The 21101-nt window shown below is 37.1% G+C and overlaps 1 protein-coding gene across 1 annotated transcript in view; it reads left to right on the top strand.

Annotated features, from left to right (window-relative positions):
- The window catches only part of Dus2 (Dihydrouridine synthase 2), a 105948-nt gene that overhangs the window by 14240 nt on the left and 70607 nt on the right, over positions 1–21101 (top strand). The window contains exon 3 of the mRNA XM_090414159.1: positions 6587–6678. Coding sequence (XP_090270285.1) covers positions 6587–6678 — 92 coding nt within the window. The remainder of the gene's footprint in view (positions 1–6586; positions 6679–21101) is intronic.

Below are 21101 nucleotides of genomic sequence, written 5' to 3'. Positions count from 1 at the left end.
GGCCCTCAGAATACCAGCTTTTGCTTAGTCTTATCTGTATTTCCAAATTTAATTAGCATTTTTACTAAAATTGGTGCCTAAATAGCTGAAATATTTTACTTCTATACATGCTTCATTGAGAATGCAGTTAGTGTTTTTCATGTTCTCCCTGTTTTCATAGTTTTTGCCTTTTTGCTGTTAATTTTCATACCAAACTTAGCTGTTATTCAATTTAGTTGAAGAGGTATGAAGTACTTGTATTGGATTTATTTAGGAATTATAACATCATCTGCATAAAGCTGAATTGAATATTTCAGATTTTGTTATCAGGTTTAATGTCACATTTCTAGTGATCAATAGTTAATGTGATCTATATAGATGATGAATAACTGTGGAAATAGTGCTTCACCTTCCATTATCTCCTTCAGTTGTAACAATTGCATTGCAGCTTAGGTATTGGCTATCTGGTACTCTGCATAATATCCATTTATCCATATATTTGTAGGGTTTTGAACAGCATTTCTTATGACTCCTTTTCATCTGGCTTATATATATTCTCATCATCATCAAATTCCTGACATGTACCCTCAAGGGGTGTACAGGATATGATAGTACTATATGAAAAATTTACATAATTACTAACTTCCTATCTACAATTTTCCTCCAAATCAGTCGATTATTTGTCAAGACTCTAATATTATCATTATCAGATCTTATATTTCTATCGTGTAAGGCACATTGTACCGTATCAATCCACCTATATCTTGGTCTTCCTCTGGGTTGTTTTCCTGCCAACCTTGCAGAGAACACTTGTTCTGCCAATCTTTCCTTGCCCATTCGGTTTAAGTGACCATACCACCTGAGATTAGCTCTGCTAATGCATTCCTGGATGCTGACAATGTCAAGTTCTTTCCTAATATCCTCATTTTTAATATGATATTGCCATTGATGCCATCTGTTCATGCCTCTAATCTTTCTCAGGACTCTCATATCTGCGGTCTCTAGTCTTTGGTCAAGTGTTTTACTTCTGACCCAGCTCTCAGATCCATAAGTTAAAACTGGTTTGAACACTGTTTTGTATACAGCTAATTTAGTGTTCCGACTAATTTCTCTCTTATTCCATATGAATTTATTCAACTGACTTCCTACCATACCAGCTATGTTGATTCTGTTGTCTATTTCCATATTTAATTTACCATCTTCACTAAAAATCGTGCCTAAATAGCTGAAATGTTTTACTTGTTCCACAGGTTCCCCGTTCATAACACAGTTGACATTTTCAACAATTCTACCTATTTTCATTGTCTTTGTCTTTTTAATGCTGACCTTCATACCATATCTATTACGACAGTTATTCAATTTAGTCAGGGAATCTTGCAAACTTGTAGCGGATTTATTCAGAAGTATAACATCATCTGCATAAAGCAAAGAGCTGACATTAACATCTCCAATTCTGATATCATGTTTAATACCACTTTCCTTCATAATGTGATCCATATAGATAATGAATAACAGAGGGGATAATGTACATCCTTGTCTCACACCAGATTTAACATTAAACCATCTTCCTGTACATCCTTCAATTCTAACTGCTGACTTACAACTCAAATACAGACTAAGTATTGCTTGATATAATGCTCCATTGACACCATATAACTGTAGCATATTGAATAGTTTCTCTCTTGGCACATTGTCATGCCTTTTCCAGATTGGCAAAACTTAAATACAGATCTTTGTTATATTCCCATGCTTTCTCGACTATTTGTCATAAAGTGAAGATCTGATCCTGACAGCCTCTATTTGGCCTGAATCCAGCTTGTTCTTCACCAAGCTTTTCTTCCACAATTATATTTTTAACAGTATATTTTTGGTACACCAACTTCTTGGTATTTCGCTTTTAGAATGGAATCATTTTGGAAATCAATAAGTTCCATTTGAATACAAATAGGAGCTTCTACAAAACTTAAAAAATGCAGTTACATGTTATATTCTTATGACTTTTTTTGCTCTCTTAATATAAAAATCTGATCCTAACAATTCAAATAGTAAATTCAACTTCCTTGGAGACTTTAATGTCCACAACTCAAATTCACTTCCCTTCTCTTGTTTCACTGATTAAGCTGACTCTAATGAGGTATTTAGCATTAGCAACAACCTAACACAGATAATCATCCTACCAGAATACCAGACAACCTCCACCATTCTGCAAATACCCTTGATCTCTTCCTACAAAGTCCCCTTCCAAATATGCTATGGATGTCATTTCTTCTCTAGGAAGGGAGGCCATAGAAAGAAGATATAGAAATCATGGTCATCCCATTTGGCACCCTTATAATGCCAGAAGACACAAGATTGAGAATGGCTGGTGTAGGCCTGACTGCTAGACCAAATAACAGAAATATTTATAACGAGTAAAGGCCTTCATTCCTTACTCCACCCAAAATTCACAATTAGTATCTGAGCCTCAGTTCTTCAAAAAGTGTTCCAGGGCAATCCATGGAAAAACTTAGCATATCATGACTGGTTTGAGACTGAAACTTTCAGCATATGCTGCAGCTTACAGCTGGTATGGAAAAAAGAAAGAATTGGTTGGAATGACCTAGTTTTAAATTGTGTCTAGGACAAAGAAGAACCATTAATAAGGACTTTTTAACTAAGGTGATCTATCATATAAAAGTGGATATCCTGATGACAAACAGCTTGATGTAAATCACTTTTAAGCACTATTCTTCTTCCAGATTATCATCATCATCATCATCATCATCAAATTCCTGCCATGTACCCTCAAGGGGTGTACAGGATATGACAGTACTACATGAAAAAATTACATCATTACTAACTTCCTATCTACAATTTTCCTCCAAATCAGTCTGTTACTTGTCAAGACTCCAACATTATCAGATCTTATATTTCTATCGTCTAAGGCACTTTGTACCGTATCAATCCACCTATATCTTGGTCTTCCTCTGGGTCGTTTTCCTGCCAACCTGGCAGAGAACACTTGTTTTGCTAATCTTTCCTCTCCCATTCTATTTAAGTGACCATACCATCTGAGATTAGCTCTGCTAACGCATTCCTGGATGCTGACAATGTCAAGTTCTTTCCTAATATCCTCATTTTTAATATGATATTGCCATTGATGCCATCTGTTCACGCCTCTAATCTTTCTCAGGACTCTCATATCTGCGGTCTCTAGTCTTTGGTCAAGTGTTTTACTTCTGACCCAGCTCTCAGATCCATAAGTTAAAATTGGTTTGAACACAGTCTTGTATACAGCTAATTTAGTGTTCCGACTAATTTCTTTCTTATTCCATATGAATTTATTCAATTGACTTCCCACGATACCAGCTTTGCTGATTCTGTTGTCTATTTCTATATTTAGTTTACCATCTTCAGTAAAAATTGTGCCTAAGTAGCTGAAATGTTTTACTTGTTCCACAGGTTCTCCATTCACAACACAGTTGACATTTTCAATGATTCTGCCTATTTTCATTGTCTTTGTCTTTTTATTGCTGACCTTCATACCATATCTATTACAACAGCTATTCAATTTAGTCAGAGAATCTTGCAGACTTGTAGCGGATTTATTTAGAAGTATAACATCATCCGCATAAAGCAAAGAGCTGACATTAACATCTCCAATTTTGATATCAGGTTTAATACCACATTCCTTCATAATGTGATCCATATAGATAATGAATAACAGAGGGGATAATGTACATCCTTGTCTCACACCAGATTTAACATTAAACCATCTTCCTGTACTTCCTTCAATTCTAACTGCTGACTCACAACTCAAATAAAGACTAAGTATTGCTTGATATAATGCCCCATTGACACCATATAACTGCAGCGTATTGAATAGCTTCTCTCTTGGCACCTTGTCATATGCCTTTTCCAAATCAACAAAACTTAAATACAGATCTTTGTTATATTCCCATGCTTTCTCGACTATTTGTCGTAAAGTGAAGATCTGATCCTGACAGCCTCTATTTGGCCTGAATCCAGCTTGTTCTTCACCAAGCTTTTCTTCCACAATTCTTCTCAACCGTTTCTCAAGTATACTTGCATAGATCTTGCCAGGAACACTCAGTAGGGAAATACCTCTGTAATTCTCACATTCAGTTTTATTTCCCTTTTTATATATGGGTACTATGAGAGCTCTACTCCAATCATCGGGAATTCGTCCCTCTGTCCAGGCTTTCTGAACTATGCAGTGCAGCCACTGTAAGACTCTTATACCCCCATACTTCAGCATTTCTGGTCGAATATCATCTACTCCTGCTGCCTTTCCACATTTCAAGCCTTTGATGGCTTTTTCTACTTCAAGTATGGATATGTATTCCTGACTGCATGCCTGGTCAGTGTTTTTTATCACTGTGCTGTCATCACTGCTTGTTTCGTTTAGCAGTTTTTCAAAGTAATTACTCCATACTTCAAGGATATCTTTTTCTCCTGTTTTCATTTCACCTTTATCATCTCTAATTCCTTTTACAGCACTCTTTCCTCCATTCCTAAGCTTCTTCAACAACCTCCAGAATATTTTGCCACCTTCTTGGAATTTATTTTCTATATTCTTGCCAAAGTCCTCCCATGACTTTTGTTTAGCTAGTTTTACACACTGTTTAGCTTTCTTACATTTGTCTCTGTATTCTGTAAGAGTAAAAGCTGACTTATTTGCCAGGAACTTTTGATACGCTTTCTTCTTTTCCTTCACTGCCTCTTTAACTTCCTGTGTCCACCAGGGAGTTCTGATTTTTTTTATCCTTGCACACAACCTCACCACATGCCTCTCTGGCAGAATCAATCAATGTTTCCTTCAGAGTTTGCCACTGAATCTCCAAGGTTTGATTCCTGTTCTCAAACTCTTTCATTTTCTTTTCAATAATATTTCTGTATTTTAGTCTACAGTTCACATCTGAGAGCTGCTCAACTTTTATTCGCTTTAAAACTTTCTTACATGTTATTCTTTTCAATATGAAATTCAATTTTATCCTGCTCAAGACTAAATAGTGATCACTTCCAATTTCAAATCCTCTGTACACTCTGGTGTCCTGCACCAGGGAGAAAACATCACTATCAACAATAACATAGTCAATGAGACTTTTCTTATTCCTAGCCTCTTCTCTCCATGTGAATTTGTGTACATTTTTATGTTGGAACATGGTGTTAGTAATAACCAGTCCATGTCCTGAGCAGAAATCCAACAGATATTTGCCATTATTATTAGCTTTGCTCTTTTCTCCAAATTTTCCCAAAATATTTTTGTATGTCTCACAATCATTTCCTACTCTACTATTTAGATCCCCAACAAGGACCAACTTTTCATTTTTCATTGTGTCAATTGCTTTTTCTAAAGCCTCAAAAAATTCCTCCACTTCTACCTTAGTAGAACCTTCTGTGGGACCATAGGCACAAATAAGTCTCATTGTCCAGTTCCCCATTCTCATATTTGCCCACATTACTCTACTTGAGACTGACTGCCATTCAAGAAGATTAGCCTCGTATTTTGTGTTGAATACTATGGCTACTCCTTCTTTTCCTTGATTGTTATTGCCTGAATATAACATTTTGTATTTATTGCTCAGAAAGATCTCACCAGTTTTGGTCTTTTTTGTTTCAGTCACCCCTATTATGTCGATCTGGTACTTATCTAATTCCTCAGCTAGCTCCATTTCTTTGCCATTCAGGCTTCTTACGTTGATAGTACCGATCTTTAACTCTGGTGATGTTGAGTTGGGGTTTGTTTTCAGATTTGTTCCAGTAGCTGACTTTTCGCTGTTCGCCCTGGTTCCCTGGTGAAAACAACGGGGGCCTTGTTTAACCGGGCGACGCCCCAGCCGGCATGAAATTTTGTCTTGTTGTACCATCATTTTTTATTTTGGATTTTTTCAGATTATTCAGATTATTTCAGAAATAAATAGTAGTTTCATTCAATAAGTATATCTTCTCTCTCTTTTCTTTATTTTTATTGTTTAAATAAATCATAATAGTTATTAATTTGAAAGAATTTATTTTGAATTTTTGTCTTAATTAAACAAGTTAGGTGTAACCTAATATTTGTATAAATTTTTCTTCTCACTCCATTTTTTTTCCATTGATGTTTTGTATGCTGTTAGTGCCATTGTGGTTGTTCCATTACCTGAATTTCAATATTTGTTTGTTCCACAAGGAAAATAACAGCATTCTTGTTTGACCATCTCAGCTGCAGTGATTTTTGATTATATTCTATTAATGTTGTGCACTGGGACTTCAGTCAATATGTAGCTAGTTCCGGTTAGCTAAGGTTGCATAGTAATGTAACCTAATGAAAAATATTGAAGCAGTATTGATTTACAGTGATAATTAATAATGTCAGCTCCAGATATGTTTTCAGTATTTTGGAGAAGAAAACAGGAAAGTTTCCCCCCCCCCACTATAAAATAGCATATTTCTATAAGTGAATAGAGCAATGATTATGTGCACACTAATCACAATTTCTGCATTAATTCTCTTATTTTTGATTTACTTTTTTTGTAATTTTTTTAACTGATAAAATTTGCTAGTTAAGATTTTTGTTATTATATTTAAAAAATAAGCACTATTTTCATTCTTTTCCTGCCCCTAGGCATACTGGGTACAGTAGACTTTATTAGTCATGATCAGACTGTTGTTTTTCGAACTTGCGAAAGGGAGAGAAATAAAGTTGTTCTTCAAATGGTAAGATTTTTAAGAATAATTCAAACATGATAAAATATCAGTCTTATTTATGTTTTAAGGAATTGTATAATGCTTACTTCCCTTTTTGTTTTATAAACATTTGTTTGAGCCAGTTTCTAATTACCATTTAGAGATATTGCATGACTTTTGCAAAATAATTGGTCTATATAGGAAAAAGTTTCTTAAGAATAAAAACACTGCTAATACCAATTTGTCTTTCTAGTTTTTATTGCAGCTTAAAATATTTTGGTCACTGAGTAGTTTTTAATCTGAATATTCCACCCATGAATGGTTGTAAATCTATAGTACAGCCAGTGGGATAAGTAAGATAATCCAGAACCTTGCTGTAGTGACAAACATAGGAATTTTTCAAGCCACTTCAGTGCTCCAGTAGACAGAGAGGTGGTTTCTCACTTATGGAATGAAATTCATCTCCCACCTAATGATTTTCACAAACATACATACATGCTTACAGTGAAATTTGAACCCACAGCCTGTGGGTTGGAAAGTAGATATTCTATCCATTCAGCTGACCAGATCTATTTGAATGTGAAGTTGCTTAATATCTTATGAAATTATCATGGTGATTGTGATATGACTGGAAGAGGGTAGTTTGGGGATTACTTTTCTATGATTAGTTTCTGTTGTGCTGCTGAGGTTTATCATGATAAGTCATCATCATTAATTTCCTGATATGTATCCTCAAGAAGTGTTCTGGCTATTATGACAGCACTACATGATTAAGTTTACATTATTATTAGTTTCTGATCAACAATTTTTATCCAAATGAGTCTGTTACTTCTCAGCACTCCATTGAATTAGAATATTAGAAGCATGAAATGTATCTAACATTTCATGCTTCGAATGCACTTCTGACTGAATCAGTCCACCTAGACCTTAGTCTTCCTTTGGGTCTCTTTCCTACCATTTTGCCATCAAATATCTGCTTTGCTAACCTTTCCTGACCCATTCCTTTTTTTAAGTGGTCATACCACTTTAGATTAGCTCTGCTCTCCTAGACCTTAGTTTTTCTTCATTGGTAACAATCAAGTTCCATTCTAGTATCTTCATTTTTGATATGATTCTGCCATTAATGCCATGTATTTATCCCTTAATTTTTCTCAGAACCCTCGCATCTGTGGTCTCTAGTCTTTGATCAAGTGCTTTATTTCTAACCCAACCTTGGATCCATAATTTAAACTGGTTTGAATACCATCTTGTATACTGCTAGTGTGGTGTTTTGGCTAATTTCTTTCTTATTCCACATAAATTTATTCAGGCTGGCTTCTCACCATACCAGCTTTGCTTATTCTGTTGTCTATTTCCAGATTTAACATGCGATCTTTACTAAAAACTGTGCTTGAATAGCCAAAATATTTTACTTTTTCTATAGGTTCTCCATTAAAAATACAGCTGAAGTTTTCTATGTTCCTGCCTGTTTTCATAGTTTAGGACTTGTTGCTGATTTTCATGCCAAATTTATTGTAAATGTTATGCAATTTAGTTAAAGAACCCAGATACTTGTACTGGATGTGTTTAGGACATCATCTGCCAAAGTAAATTTGATATCTCCAATTCTAATATCAGATTTAATGCTACTTTCTTTCTTTCATAATGTAATCCATATAGGTGATGAATAAGTGTGGAATAATATGCATCCATAATGTAATCCATATAGGTGATGAATAAGTGTGGAATAATATGCATCCTTATCTTATTCTTGATTTTATATCAAACTCTTTTATAGTTTGATAGTGCTTTGAAAAGCCAGTTTTTTCTGGCACCTTGATGTATGTTTTTTCCAGATCTACAAACTTAAGTATAAAGGCTTTTATATTCCCACGATTTCTCAGCTATTTTAAAAATCTGATCTTGACAACTGCTATTCTAAGAACTTGGCCCAATGGCCAAGACAACCCAATTTATCCTGCTAGGGGGAACCTTTAGGAACTCTAGGACTGATTTTAGTTGCCTTTCTTCAGCCTCATTTGCTTAGTGTTAGTGCCTGCATGCACGTATTGTTTTGTGATCCCTGAAGGTTGCCGAAATATAGATAGTTATTACTTAAAGGTTTTATAATTAAATAATATAGTTTACATTGTCATTTCTTACTGTTGTTTCCAATGTAATGTTCATTTTTATCCTATTTAGAACAAAGTGATGGTCACTTTCAGTTTCAAATCCTCTGTACATTCTTGTATTCCAAACCAGGATGAATATATCACTATTCATCCTGGTTTGGAATTATTGGCTTTGACCTTTGCTCTGAATTTTCCCAAAATGTTCCTATAATAGCATCATTACATTGGGTAGATGAGCTGTGATGTTGACAGTGCATTGAAATTCATAATGCAGTATCTGATACAAGTATTGTATAACTATACCAAGGGTTAAGCAGGTAAATAGAGGAGGAGTGTGAAATGGATGAACAATGAAATCAAGCAAGCTATGTTGGAAAAGAAAATGCTATGAAGGAGATACAAGAGAGTGGGTGGTGATCAGATCCATGAAGAGTATAAAGTGTTGGCTAGGAAGTTGACAAGCATGATAAAGAAAGAAAAGGTACAGAATAGAGGAGATTGGCTAGTCAGGCCAAGATTAATTCAAGGGAATTCTTCTGCTATATTATTTTTATTTACGGCATCTCCATGGAGTCCAGAGACTTATCGTGGGAGACCCAAATCAACCATCATACACACAAATCCTGTCATTATATCTTTCCTTGAATTCATTCACCATCAGGGAACTTGCAACCAATTCTGGCAATCCATTCCACTCACTCACTACTCTCCACGTGAAAATCTGGTCCACACATCCCCCACTAATCACACTCTTACACAACTTCCACAAATGGCCTGTAGTTCTCTGTTTGTCATATACGGAAAAATTTCACTTGCATCAATTTTATAAAATCCCTTTAATATCTTAAAATTTCTATCTTGTAGCCTCTTTTCTGCCTATCAACTAAACTTTGTAACCCACAGACCTTCAACCCATCTTTGTATGGAGTCCAAGACCTGTTACCATCTCTGAATCTTTTCGACGACCACATGGTCCCCAAGAAACCCAAGTGACCAAAATCTGGGTGCAGTAGTTAAGATGTCGCCAAATCATAGCTTTATAAAGAGGGATAATAAAGAGGGATCTTTTACTTAGTTAGTGTGCTTTTCAACATCCAAGTAATTCATTAAGCTATTTTACCAATTTGTGCAATATGCACTCTGAACTTTAGCTCTTTGTCCATCAATTTACTCCAAACCAATACCATCAATATGATACACCATATGTAATCTTTTCAACCCGAAGTGCATAACTGTACACTTTGCAACAATAAATTGGCAATCATTATCCTTTGTCCACAATGGCAATTTATCCAAATCATCCTGTAGGATATCTACATCATCCATATCAATTATTGCTCTCCCCAATTTTGCATCAGCAAACAACTGAATATCCCCTCTTAAATCTTTCCCTATGTTGTTGATATACAAATTAAAGAGTAGTGGTGTAATATTTATTAATTATTATTTTTTTATTATGTCGAACTACGCCATATGTAACATTTCTTATATATTATAATTATGATTTGTAATTTGTAAAGGTTTTATATATGTATTCTTATTTATAGTTTAGATATATTGGTATGTTGTTTATAATGTTACTTCCAGTGTATTTCCCCTCTTGTTTTGTTATTTTTGTCTGCTTGAGCTAATATAAAAATGCCTCTATGCTCTTATCTCAAGCTAACTTATAATACTATTATCCTATATCAGTCCGTTCGTAATCTGCTTAACTTCCCCCCCCCTTTCAATGTCGTAAAGTATACTTGTACACGTGCTAGTAATGTAGGCATGAAAAACTTTTGTTTGGAGCAAATTCTTCAATCTAGGTTGCTATAATTCAAGTGTATTAATCCTTAAAAATTTATGTTTGTTAACTACTGCGCCATTAGGGATTGTGTAAAAGAATTTTTTTTTCTTTTTCATACATGAGAATAATTTAGCTAAGCACGTATAATAACCCTTAAATCAATCTTTGTCTCAAGCAATTCCGGATTATTCAGTCATAGTTACTTCACTTAGGTTATAGCTTCGGTTGTTTTTATGAGACAGTGCATTGGCTAACAAAGATCAGGCAAGCTATTAACAAAACCAAACATGTTTATTCTAAGACAATTAATATACAAAAGTAATGGGACATATCACGTGCCTGACTCTCCACATATTCGGTAAGACAATTCGCTTAAGGTACTAAACAAAGAAACTTTTTACACTCAACTTAGTAGACACGTGGTTGCATTTTTAACAAACATATCCCTGCTCTCTATTCTATTAATATAAAGCAAAATTATGTTATACACGTTGTAAGCATTATGTAACACAAGCACTATTCAAGTTTACAGTATTCTTTTAAGGACATTCAAACTGACATTCGGCCTTCTGACCTCTTCAACACATCATGCCATTAGATAAATAGAATTAACATCTATTGTCTATACATACAATCTAGGCTATTAACATAAAGCAATTTACTTACAAGCTCACAATATCATGTACGGTCCTGGATCGTAAAGGGTTAAGGATGAATTTGCTGGTTCCTTTCTCAATCTTGCGTGACGGCTATGATCAGGCACTATCTGACAGTAGTCGTCCTGCAATTTCCTCCCTTGGGCAAGTAATGCATTTCTCCGATGATGTTAGGAACTGCTCCGGCTGCGACAAATCAGCATGCACGTGGATCTGTACATTCTTAGAATAATACCTCGGAAGGATACCTTGAAATACGGCCTCTCCTGCCAGCACACTCCCCACGATCTCCCGGACGACTGCTTGTGGGACTCCGGCTCTTCTCCTCCCCGAAAAGATTTCCACAGTAACGAAAAAAAAGAGAGAGAGAGAGCCCCCCCCCCCCCCACCAATCTCTGCCTTTTATATCATTGGCAGTCTCTTGGCTTGGCTTGCCTTCTAAAACTTCCTGGATTTTTTGGAAGCGAACTGACATCACCCACGCTTACGTTAGGTTTTGGCAGCAAAACTTCTATAATTCATTGACCTTTGAGAGTGTTGTTGACCTTCAGTTTACTAGCATAATCCTGTCTGATCCTTTTTGTTACAAATGCTTGTGGTTCCACATTCAGTTTATTCTTACATTATATTACAAAATTTATTACATTAAAGTAGGCTGTATACACTTCTAATTATAAGTATTTTATGGCCCATGTGAAATCGATATAGGTGAAAAATATTTCTGTGTTTCACCACAAGAGATTTTACAAAGGCCTACCCTCTCCAAAAAAAAAAAAAATTCATAAAAAAAATTTTCTGTTCTTAACCTGGTATCTGCACATTTTCTGGAGAAGACATGACTACATTTATTTGATTTATCACTTCTCTCTGAATTTTTATTGTCAGATCTCCCTGTCTTGGTGTCACTTTCTTTTCCATGCCCAAAATTCTTTTTACTCACAATTGAGATTCTATGAGTGAAATCCCACCTCTTATTTTTAGCTTTCGAGTATGCATTACATCTCATCCTATTCCAACTGTACTTAGGATCTCGAATATGGGCTTCCACAACACTTTGCCTGTTCCACATCGGTTGGTTATAAGATTTGTTGAACCTTCTAAGTCTCTCAATCATATTCACCTCGAACATGCCATGTTTAATTTCCCCTAATGGCTCTCCCGTTTCTGCCCGATCATTTATTAACTTGATGTTCGAGATAGAATAGGCATCATTCAAGGCTTCCGAATGATGAAGAGTCGGTGTGGTCTTTGTGATGTTCTTCTCTATCCTTCTCAACCTGCTCAGGAAGTCTGACCGTATAATCACTTTTTTGTTCTCTCTTCTAGATTTTTTAAGACATCGATCTTCCTTGCCTGAACGCGTGATACTCATTAGGGAAATCTCATTTGCACCAAAACCTCAAGGGAACTTGTGTTTTTCCTAAAAAGTCAGTTCCTAATATCACCTTAGCACTTGGGTGAGACGTCTCTGGGAGAATCAATAAATCTTGTGAGACGCTCAGGCAGAATTCAGGCAACCTCATTCTGACTCTCATCTTTCCCCCCAAATCTCTGCCTTTTATATCATTGGACATCCCTTGGCTTACCTTCTAAAACTTCCTGGATTTTCTGGAAGTAAACTGACGTCACCCACACTTACATTAGGTTTTGGTGGTAAAACTTCTATAATTCATTGACCTTTGAGAGTGTTGTTGACCTTCAGTTTACTAGCATAATCCTGTTTTATCCTTTTTGTTACAAACGCTTGTGGTTCTACATTCATTTTATTCTTACGTTATTACAAAATTTATTACATTAAAGTAGGCTATATACACTTCTAATTATAAGTATTTTATGGCCCATGTAAAATCGATATAGGTAAAAAATATTTCTATGTTTCACCACAAGAGATTTTACAGTGGCCCTAGTACTGAACCCTGAGGTACTACACTATTCACCATCATTTTCCTTAGACTCCACTCCACCATATACTACTCTCTGGTGTCTGTCTGAGAGCCATCCCTCTATCTATGCTACTAGCCTCATATCCATTCCCATCCTCTCCAGTTTTTTAATAGTTTTCCATGTGGTGCTCTGTCAAATGCCTTGGCAAAGTCGAGCAGTATCATGGTATAGCCATTACCTCTATCCAATTCTGCTGTCACTCTATTATTATAAAATCTGAATCAGTTACTAAGACAGGACCTACCCTTTTACAAAGCCATGCTGCCCACTATAGAGTATCGCATCCCTATCCATCTATTGTTGTATTTTACCTTTCACCAACTTTTCCAATACTTGAACAACCACTCCCAATATATTAATGTTTCTATAATTTGCTACCTCTGTCTTGGAGCCACCTTTATGCAATGGTACTATCTTTCCCTCTTTCTACTCATTAGAAACCCTGCTAGAGCTGAGAATTAGATTGAACAACTTTGTCAAAAGCCATGCCAATTCTCTTGCACATTCACATAGTACACAGGTTAATATGCCAAGTCCCACTGCTGTGTTCATTTATATTGTTTAATATGCTGAACACCTCCTGTTCATCTACCTCAGTGTTGATATGCATCTCTATAATATCTGAAACTGTAAAATTACCACCTTGATGATACACCGTTGCGAAATGATCACTCAGCAACTCAACTATTTCGTTTGGTTCAGCCACCTTCTTTTAATGAACATTGTTTAAAGTTATTCTACCATAGTCATTTTTCCTCTTACTTGCTACATAATGAAAAACTCTTTTGGGTTTACTTTGGCCTGTTTAATTAATTCTCTCTCATAGTCTGATTTGACCTTCCTTACCATTCTATTTACCCTTCTTTCTTGCACTTTGTAGTGCTCATGAGTATGCTGATCACTTTTTTCTTTATATTTCCTCCACAATATATTATTTTTTTGCAGCTCTTGCTTTATATCCTTACTCATCCACTTAATTCCAACTTGGTTTATCCTCCTGACCTTGGGTATGCAGTCTGATACTGCTACCCTGAAGCAATCTCTGACCACTTGCCATGCACCACTGACATTCTTTCCTTTAGCTTCTCAAGCCATGGCGCTGTTCCAAAATGACTCCTGAGGCTCTCATAATCACCAGCCTTATAATTGAACATAAATCCCTTCTTGACAAACAACTCCATGTTTGGCAACTTTCCAGAACAAGACCACATAGTCACTCTCCCCAATTGGAGGCAGTGTCTGCCTTGGTTATGGTTACATTTTCTGATGCTATTATCAGATCCAACACCCTCAAACCTCCTGCCCCCTCTGTAACATGTTGTTTCATGTAATTATCCCTTAGCAACTGTATAAATCCCACTTCCATCTTGTTATGCCTCCTTTCCTCCCTTTAATCAATGTCCGCATAGTTCGTCTCCCTCGGCCTACACCCATTATGCTGATTTGCTGACACATGGCATCTACATCTTCCTGTAGACCCTCTGGTCTATAGCAGCAGCCAACAATGTATTTTGTCCCGTTTGCATCTATCTCACACCAGACAGCCTCAAACAAACCATCTCCCGTAGACCTAATATCCTCTTTAACTTCTAGTTTTGTTGAATGTAATTCTGTAGCTATCAGCAATATCCCACCTTCTGTCCTGTTTCAAGAGGAATATGGTAAGCAAAAGGAAGAATAATTATGGCAGGTTGACAATGGTAGATTGTCATAGCAGTAGAGTAACCACTGCAAAGGATATAATGGAATTATTTAATGAGCACTTTATCAGCATATATCATACTAGTGTAAATGATGGCATGCAGTGTATAAAAGGGAGGGGCTAGTATTAGAAGAACTGGAAGTGAAAGAATCAGAGGTGTCTCAGTGTTGATTGGGTTAGATGTTAAAGCTGTGGGAATGGATGACATATCACCACATATTCTTAAGGAATGTGCACAAAAGTTAGCTATGCCCTTGACATGGTTATTTAATGAAAGTCTTGCAATGGGCAAGGCTCCTAAGAAGTGGAACAAAGGCAAAATAGTACCTCTCCACAAGCATGGTTCTAGGACAGAAGTTTCCAATTATGGACCAATCTGTATCTGTATAACTGTAGTTGTAGTCAAGGTGTAGGAGAGATTAGTTAGTAATAGAATACAAGATTGGGTTGATGGACACATTTTTTATGATGGTCAGCATGGATTTGTAAAGGGGAGGCCTTATTAGCAATTTACTTATATATATATATATATATATATATATATATATATAGACCGAGAGATAAAGAGATGACATGGTATATTTGAAAAGATACTACTAGTTTATTAGTTTCATTGAATTGATCAACATCTTCAGGTATCACAATCAAAGAAATATATAAAAAATTACAGAGACTTAAAATTGCATTAACAGAACAAGTGCAAAAGACAATAGCGTGTTTGAAAACAAAATGTTAGCTTGAGTTCCAAATAAATGTAGACTACATCCTGTCAAGCTCGCATTTTGTTTTCAAACACTACTGTCTTTTGTACTTGTTCTGTTAATGCAAAGGGTCAAAGCTGTATAACTGAGACGAGACCTCCACATAACATAGCCTTTAAAGGAATGCAGAGAACCGACCAGGGCCTCTGACCTAATGTCCAATCCTCACCTTCTCATGGTGCACCCTGTTGGGTATCTACCTGGATACTGAACGAACGAGGATGGGCTGGCAATTTGGGATTTAGCCGACCAAATTGTATTCTTATTGGCTTAAACCAATATGCAAAATGATGGTACAACATGACAAAATTTCATGCCGGCTAGGGCATTGCCCGGTTAAACAAAGCCCCTGTTATTTTCGCCAGGGAACCAGGGCGAACAGCGAAAAGTCAGCTACTGGAACAAATCTAAAAGCACACCCAAACTCAACATCACCAGAGTTAAAGATTGGTATTATAAGATCTGATAATGCTGGAATCTTGACAAGTAATTTGGAGGAAAATTGTAGATAGGAAGTTAGTAATGTAAGTTTTTCATGTAGTACTATCATATCCTGTACACCCCTTGAGGATACATGTCAGGAATTTGATGATGATGTAATTTTTTATATATTTCTTTGATTGTGATACCTGAAGATGTTGATCAATTCAACGAAACTAGTAAACTAGTAGTATCTTTTCAAATATACCATGTCATCTCTTTATCTCTCGGTATCAGTCATTAAAACCTTTTAATATTTCCCACCGAGTAAAAATGAATTATAATATATATATATATATATATATATATATATATATTTATTTATTTATTTATGGAATATATATATGGAATAACTATATATATATATATATATATATATATATAGTTATTCCACACACAAGAGGTACAAGAACCCATAGCATATCTGTGCTGTGTGTGAGAAACAGATAAGGATTGAGAAAGAAGAAACCTGTTAATATTGGGAAACACATTATGGGGAAGGCTGTTCCAGAGGACAGAGGTAGATGGAATAAATGAGGAAGAGGAGGGGTAGGTTTGATGAGTTTGTAGTTGGACTTTAAAGGGATGTTGAACAGTTGCTGCTCTTGTTTTAACAGGCCTAACAGCAAGTGTAAGAATGATGTTTGCCAATTCACTGGAGCAGTGACTATGGAAGTGCCTGTAGAAGAGACGCAGACCTAAAATGTGGCATCTTTAAGATAGAGGTTGAAGTAACCCTGCAAGGGATGGATCATATATGAGCCAAATTTTTCTCCTCTGGACATCAAGAAGAATTTTTAAGGAGGTTTTAGGTGCACCACCCCAAATGTATGAACAGTATTCTAAGGATGTACAGATTTGGAATTTGTATAGGGTTAGTAGCTGAGTGGGTGCAAAATAGCTTCTTGAGTGGGAAAGAATGCCTAGTTTTTTGGAAGCTGAGGAAGCTGTTGATGTGATATTTGTGCCAAAAGAGGCTGGAGGTCAGTGTTAGTCCAAAGAGAGAGTTCATCCTGTCTGGTGATGTGTGTGTATTAATGAGGATGAGGAAAGGTGAGCTGAGATCCCTTTTGCAATAGAAAATGCAGGATGGCATTGAAGGTCATAAGGTTATCTTTGCCGAATGAAGAATGGTATGGAGATTTGCATTTTATGATAAGGTAACGTGTTAGATGAGGGGAAAATCATATACTATGATATTCTTTGACTTTGCAAAAGCATTTGATAATTACCATAAGTTGGTGTACAAGCTACAGAAGATGGGAATAGATAGTATATTGATTAGGTGGATCGGAGATAGACTCTCTGAATGATACCACAAGTTGTGTATGATGGAGCAATATCTCAAAAAAGGAGGATAACTAGTGACTTGCCCACGGTTCTGCTGTTGGGCCACTGCTGTTTAACTTATTTGTAAATGGTTTGTATATCTTGCAAATGATTTTTGTATCATGTGGACTGAGTGGGGATCTTCAGTTTGATGTTGATGCAAATTTGGAGAGAATTATAAGTAGCACTGCTGATGGTAATCCCTTCAGAGGGATTTGAATAGACTTTTAACTTGGATAAAGGAGTGGGGTTGTAGTTTTAATGTTAATAAGTATAAGGTGTTGCATTGGAGTGCAGATATATAAGGCTGTGTACTATGTTGACAGTGCTGTACTGCAAGAAGTGGATGGGATTCAAGAGTTGGGAATGATGATGTCATGTTGCAAGTATTGCAAAGACTACATATTGTAGTCCTGCTATTATAAGAAGTGCTCTAATATGTAAGGATAAGGAGATGGTTGTGCCACTGTATAAGCACTGGTCAGACCACACTCAGACTGTTGTGCTCAGATTTGGTCATCTGGGTTTTCAGTGTGGTGTGGAAACATTGGAGAGGATCCAGAGACGAGTGACTATATCAGGATTCTGGAATGCTGGCTATAGAGAGAAGTTGAAGAACTGTGGATTGCAGAACTTGAATAGGAGGAAAAGATGAGATATGATAAACACATTTACGTTAGTAAGGGAATTTTATCAGATTAATCCAGAGTGGATTATAAAGAGTAGAAGGCAAAGAGAAAAAAACCAGAGGCCATCTGTGGAAGTTATGTGAGGAGTAGATTTTTTACATGGAGAATTGTTGAATGGAATGCATTGTAGAATACATTGTTAATGCAGAGATTTTAAAATTCAGGATTTATCATACTGAATTTTAAGGATTTTAAAATTCAGTATGATAAATATGTTGTCAGTTGAATGAACCTCCCAGTGATGAGTCTGACTCTGTGGAGTGTGTTATAATAATAATACATGCCTGAACTTGTGCATATCTTTATGTTGGAACATGGTGGTAGTAATGATGTGTCCTATAGCAGAAATCCAGCAAATACTTACCATTATTATTAGCTTTGCCTTTTTCTCCAAATTTTCCCAGAATGTTCCGATATGAGAGATAATGTTAAGGAAAGAGTTCAAATGAGAACAAAAGACATTGTGACTGAATGGCAGAATTAGATAATGTTGATAGGTGCAGCTTGGGAAACATGTTTTTGAAGTTTATTTCAAAGGTAAAAAAATTATAACATCCCAATGAACTCAGGAAGTTGAAGATATACAACCTTGAGAAAAGAAGAAGAAATTGTATAGAATGTTCTTGGTAAGTAAAATAGTTTGTGTCCTTAAAGTATGTAGATAAAACTACAGAAATTCTACTAAAAGTGAAGTTGAAGATATCCTGAATATTAGCAGTAACTGTTTTGGAAAATTATAAGTAAGACAGCTGCAATAAAACTTGTTAGAAAATATCCAGAAGAATGCAATTAGAATATATTTTTTATGTTGAAGGTGGAAAAGAACATAATTAGAAACCGAAAATATAGAGAGCGTTTGAAGTAAATGATATCATTTGAAATGCTTACCAGTAACTTACAAAGTTTTACAATTCATTTTAGAAATTATGGACTTTACAACCATGTTATAAATAACAATTTTAATTTCCCAATATTTCAATCTTCATATTAAGGTCATCATCTGGAGTATATACAAATATACAAGGACAAGCTGAGTTACATTTCACACGGTATTTTAAAGAAACAATGATTTGATCACTGCCTCTAGTGAAGAAAAAAAAAATACAGATAAAATTAAAAATTAATTATTTAGAAACTACATCAAAGCTAAATTCTAGTTAGGATAACATAAGAGAAACATTCTTTCATATAGATTTCTTGCAGTAACAATGATGTCCTATTTTTAACATGATAATTGTTATATTAGATTTAAGATTCTGGATTATCTACAGTCCTGTTTATAGTTAAATCTTAGGGAGAAAGATTCTGTGGGTAGAATACATGCTGCCTTCCATATGCTTGGGATTTTTAGTCCATGATTATTGTTCAGATTGGGGTTGTTGATAAGAATCTTACAGGCTTCTTTAAATTTACATTCATACCATGTTTTGGTGTGATGTAAACAACTGCTGCTTTTTCAGTCAATTCTATGTAAAGTGTTCAGGGCATAATCAAAAAGACAAGCTTCACCATAGTTATTATATTTAATGTGTCGTTCATGTTCCTTATGTCTGATAGCAATTGTGCATCCTGTTCCCTGTAATCTACCTTATATGGTAGATTACAGGTGCAATAAATACGGTATGCTCCAGGGTTGGCCAGCAGAGGGAGTGGGTCTTTGGATGAGTTGAGTAAGCTTTTTAGTTTTGCAGGAGGATTAAAGTGGCTTTGAGGTTGTATTTCTGTAGTATTTTTATTTTATCTGATGTCCCTTTAATATAAAGAATGGTTATAGCTTTATTGTAGTTTGGTTTATCTTTGTTTTTTGTTGAGGTCTTGTAGAGAATTTTGTTAATAGCATTTTGGCTGTAACCATTTTTTAGAAAGGTATTGCTGATAACTTTAAATTCATCTTTCAGTGCTTGCTCAGTGGAGCAGATCTTCAAAGCCCTGTTTTTTAGAGTATTAATGACACCTAGGTTTTATGTTGGGTAGTGGTAGGAGTTTGTGTGTATATATTGGCCAGTATGTGTTGGTTTCCAGTAAACAGTGAAGGAAACACTCCATAAGGAAGACGTGTGACAAGTGTATCTAGAAACAGAAGTGTATTCTCTTTTTCAATCTCAATTGTGAATTGTATGCGTTTGTGTTGTTTGTTTGTTTAGGTCGCTAAGGAAAGTGTTTGACAGCCATGGGGCCATGTTTTGCAATCTGGCAAAAACAGATCCTATCAGACATTTCTTATCAGACAAAAGGGACATAAACGACACATTAAATATAATAACTATGGTGAAGCTGGTCTTTCTGATCATCGCCTGAACACTTTACACATCACACCAAACCATGGTATGAACGTAAAATTAAGGAAGCCCGTGAGATTCTTATCAACCACCCCAATCTGAACAATAACGATGGTCTAAAAATCCCAAACATATGTGGGGGGGGGGGGGTGGGGGGGGGGGGGGGTGGGGGGGGGGGGGGGTGGGGGGGGGGGGGGGTGGGGGGGGGGGGGGGTGGGGGGGGGGGGGGGTGGGGGGGGGGGGGGGTGGGGGGGGGGGGGGGTGGGGGGGGGGGGGGGTGGGGGGGGGGGGGGGTGGGGGGGGGGGGGGGTGGGGGGGGGGGGGGGTGGGGGGGGGGGGGGGTGGGGGGGGGGGGGGGTGGGGGGGGGGGGGGGTGGGGGGGGGGGGGGGTGGGGGGGGGGGGGGGTGGGGGGGGGGGGGGGTGGGGGGGGGGGGGGGTGGGGGGGGGGGGGGGTGGGGGGGGGGGGGGGTGGGGGGGGGGGGGGGTGGGGGGGGGGGGGGGTGGGGGGGGGGGGGGGTGGGGGGGGGGGGGGGTGGGGGGGGGGGGGGGTGGGGGGGGGGGGGGGTGGGGGGGGGGGGGGGTGGGGGGGGGGGGGGGTGGGGGGGGGGGGGGGTGGGGGGGGGGGGGGGTGGGGGACTACAACCTCCTGCATTGCCTGTTTCCTCTTTCTCCTGTATATAAATGACCTTCTCACACTGACCAACCCCTCTGT

The sequence above is a fragment of the Typopeltis vanoorti genome, chromosome 24 (assembly GCF_054136105.1).
Source record: "Typopeltis vanoorti isolate ZY-2024b chromosome 24, IOZ_Tvanoo_1.0, whole genome shotgun sequence".
In the NCBI taxonomy this organism is placed as follows: Eukaryota; Metazoa; Arthropoda; class Arachnida; order Uropygi; family Thelyphonidae; genus Typopeltis; species Typopeltis vanoorti.
The sequence above is the reverse complement of the archived record's forward strand: the minus strand, read 5'-3'. Positions and strand labels throughout refer to the sequence as shown.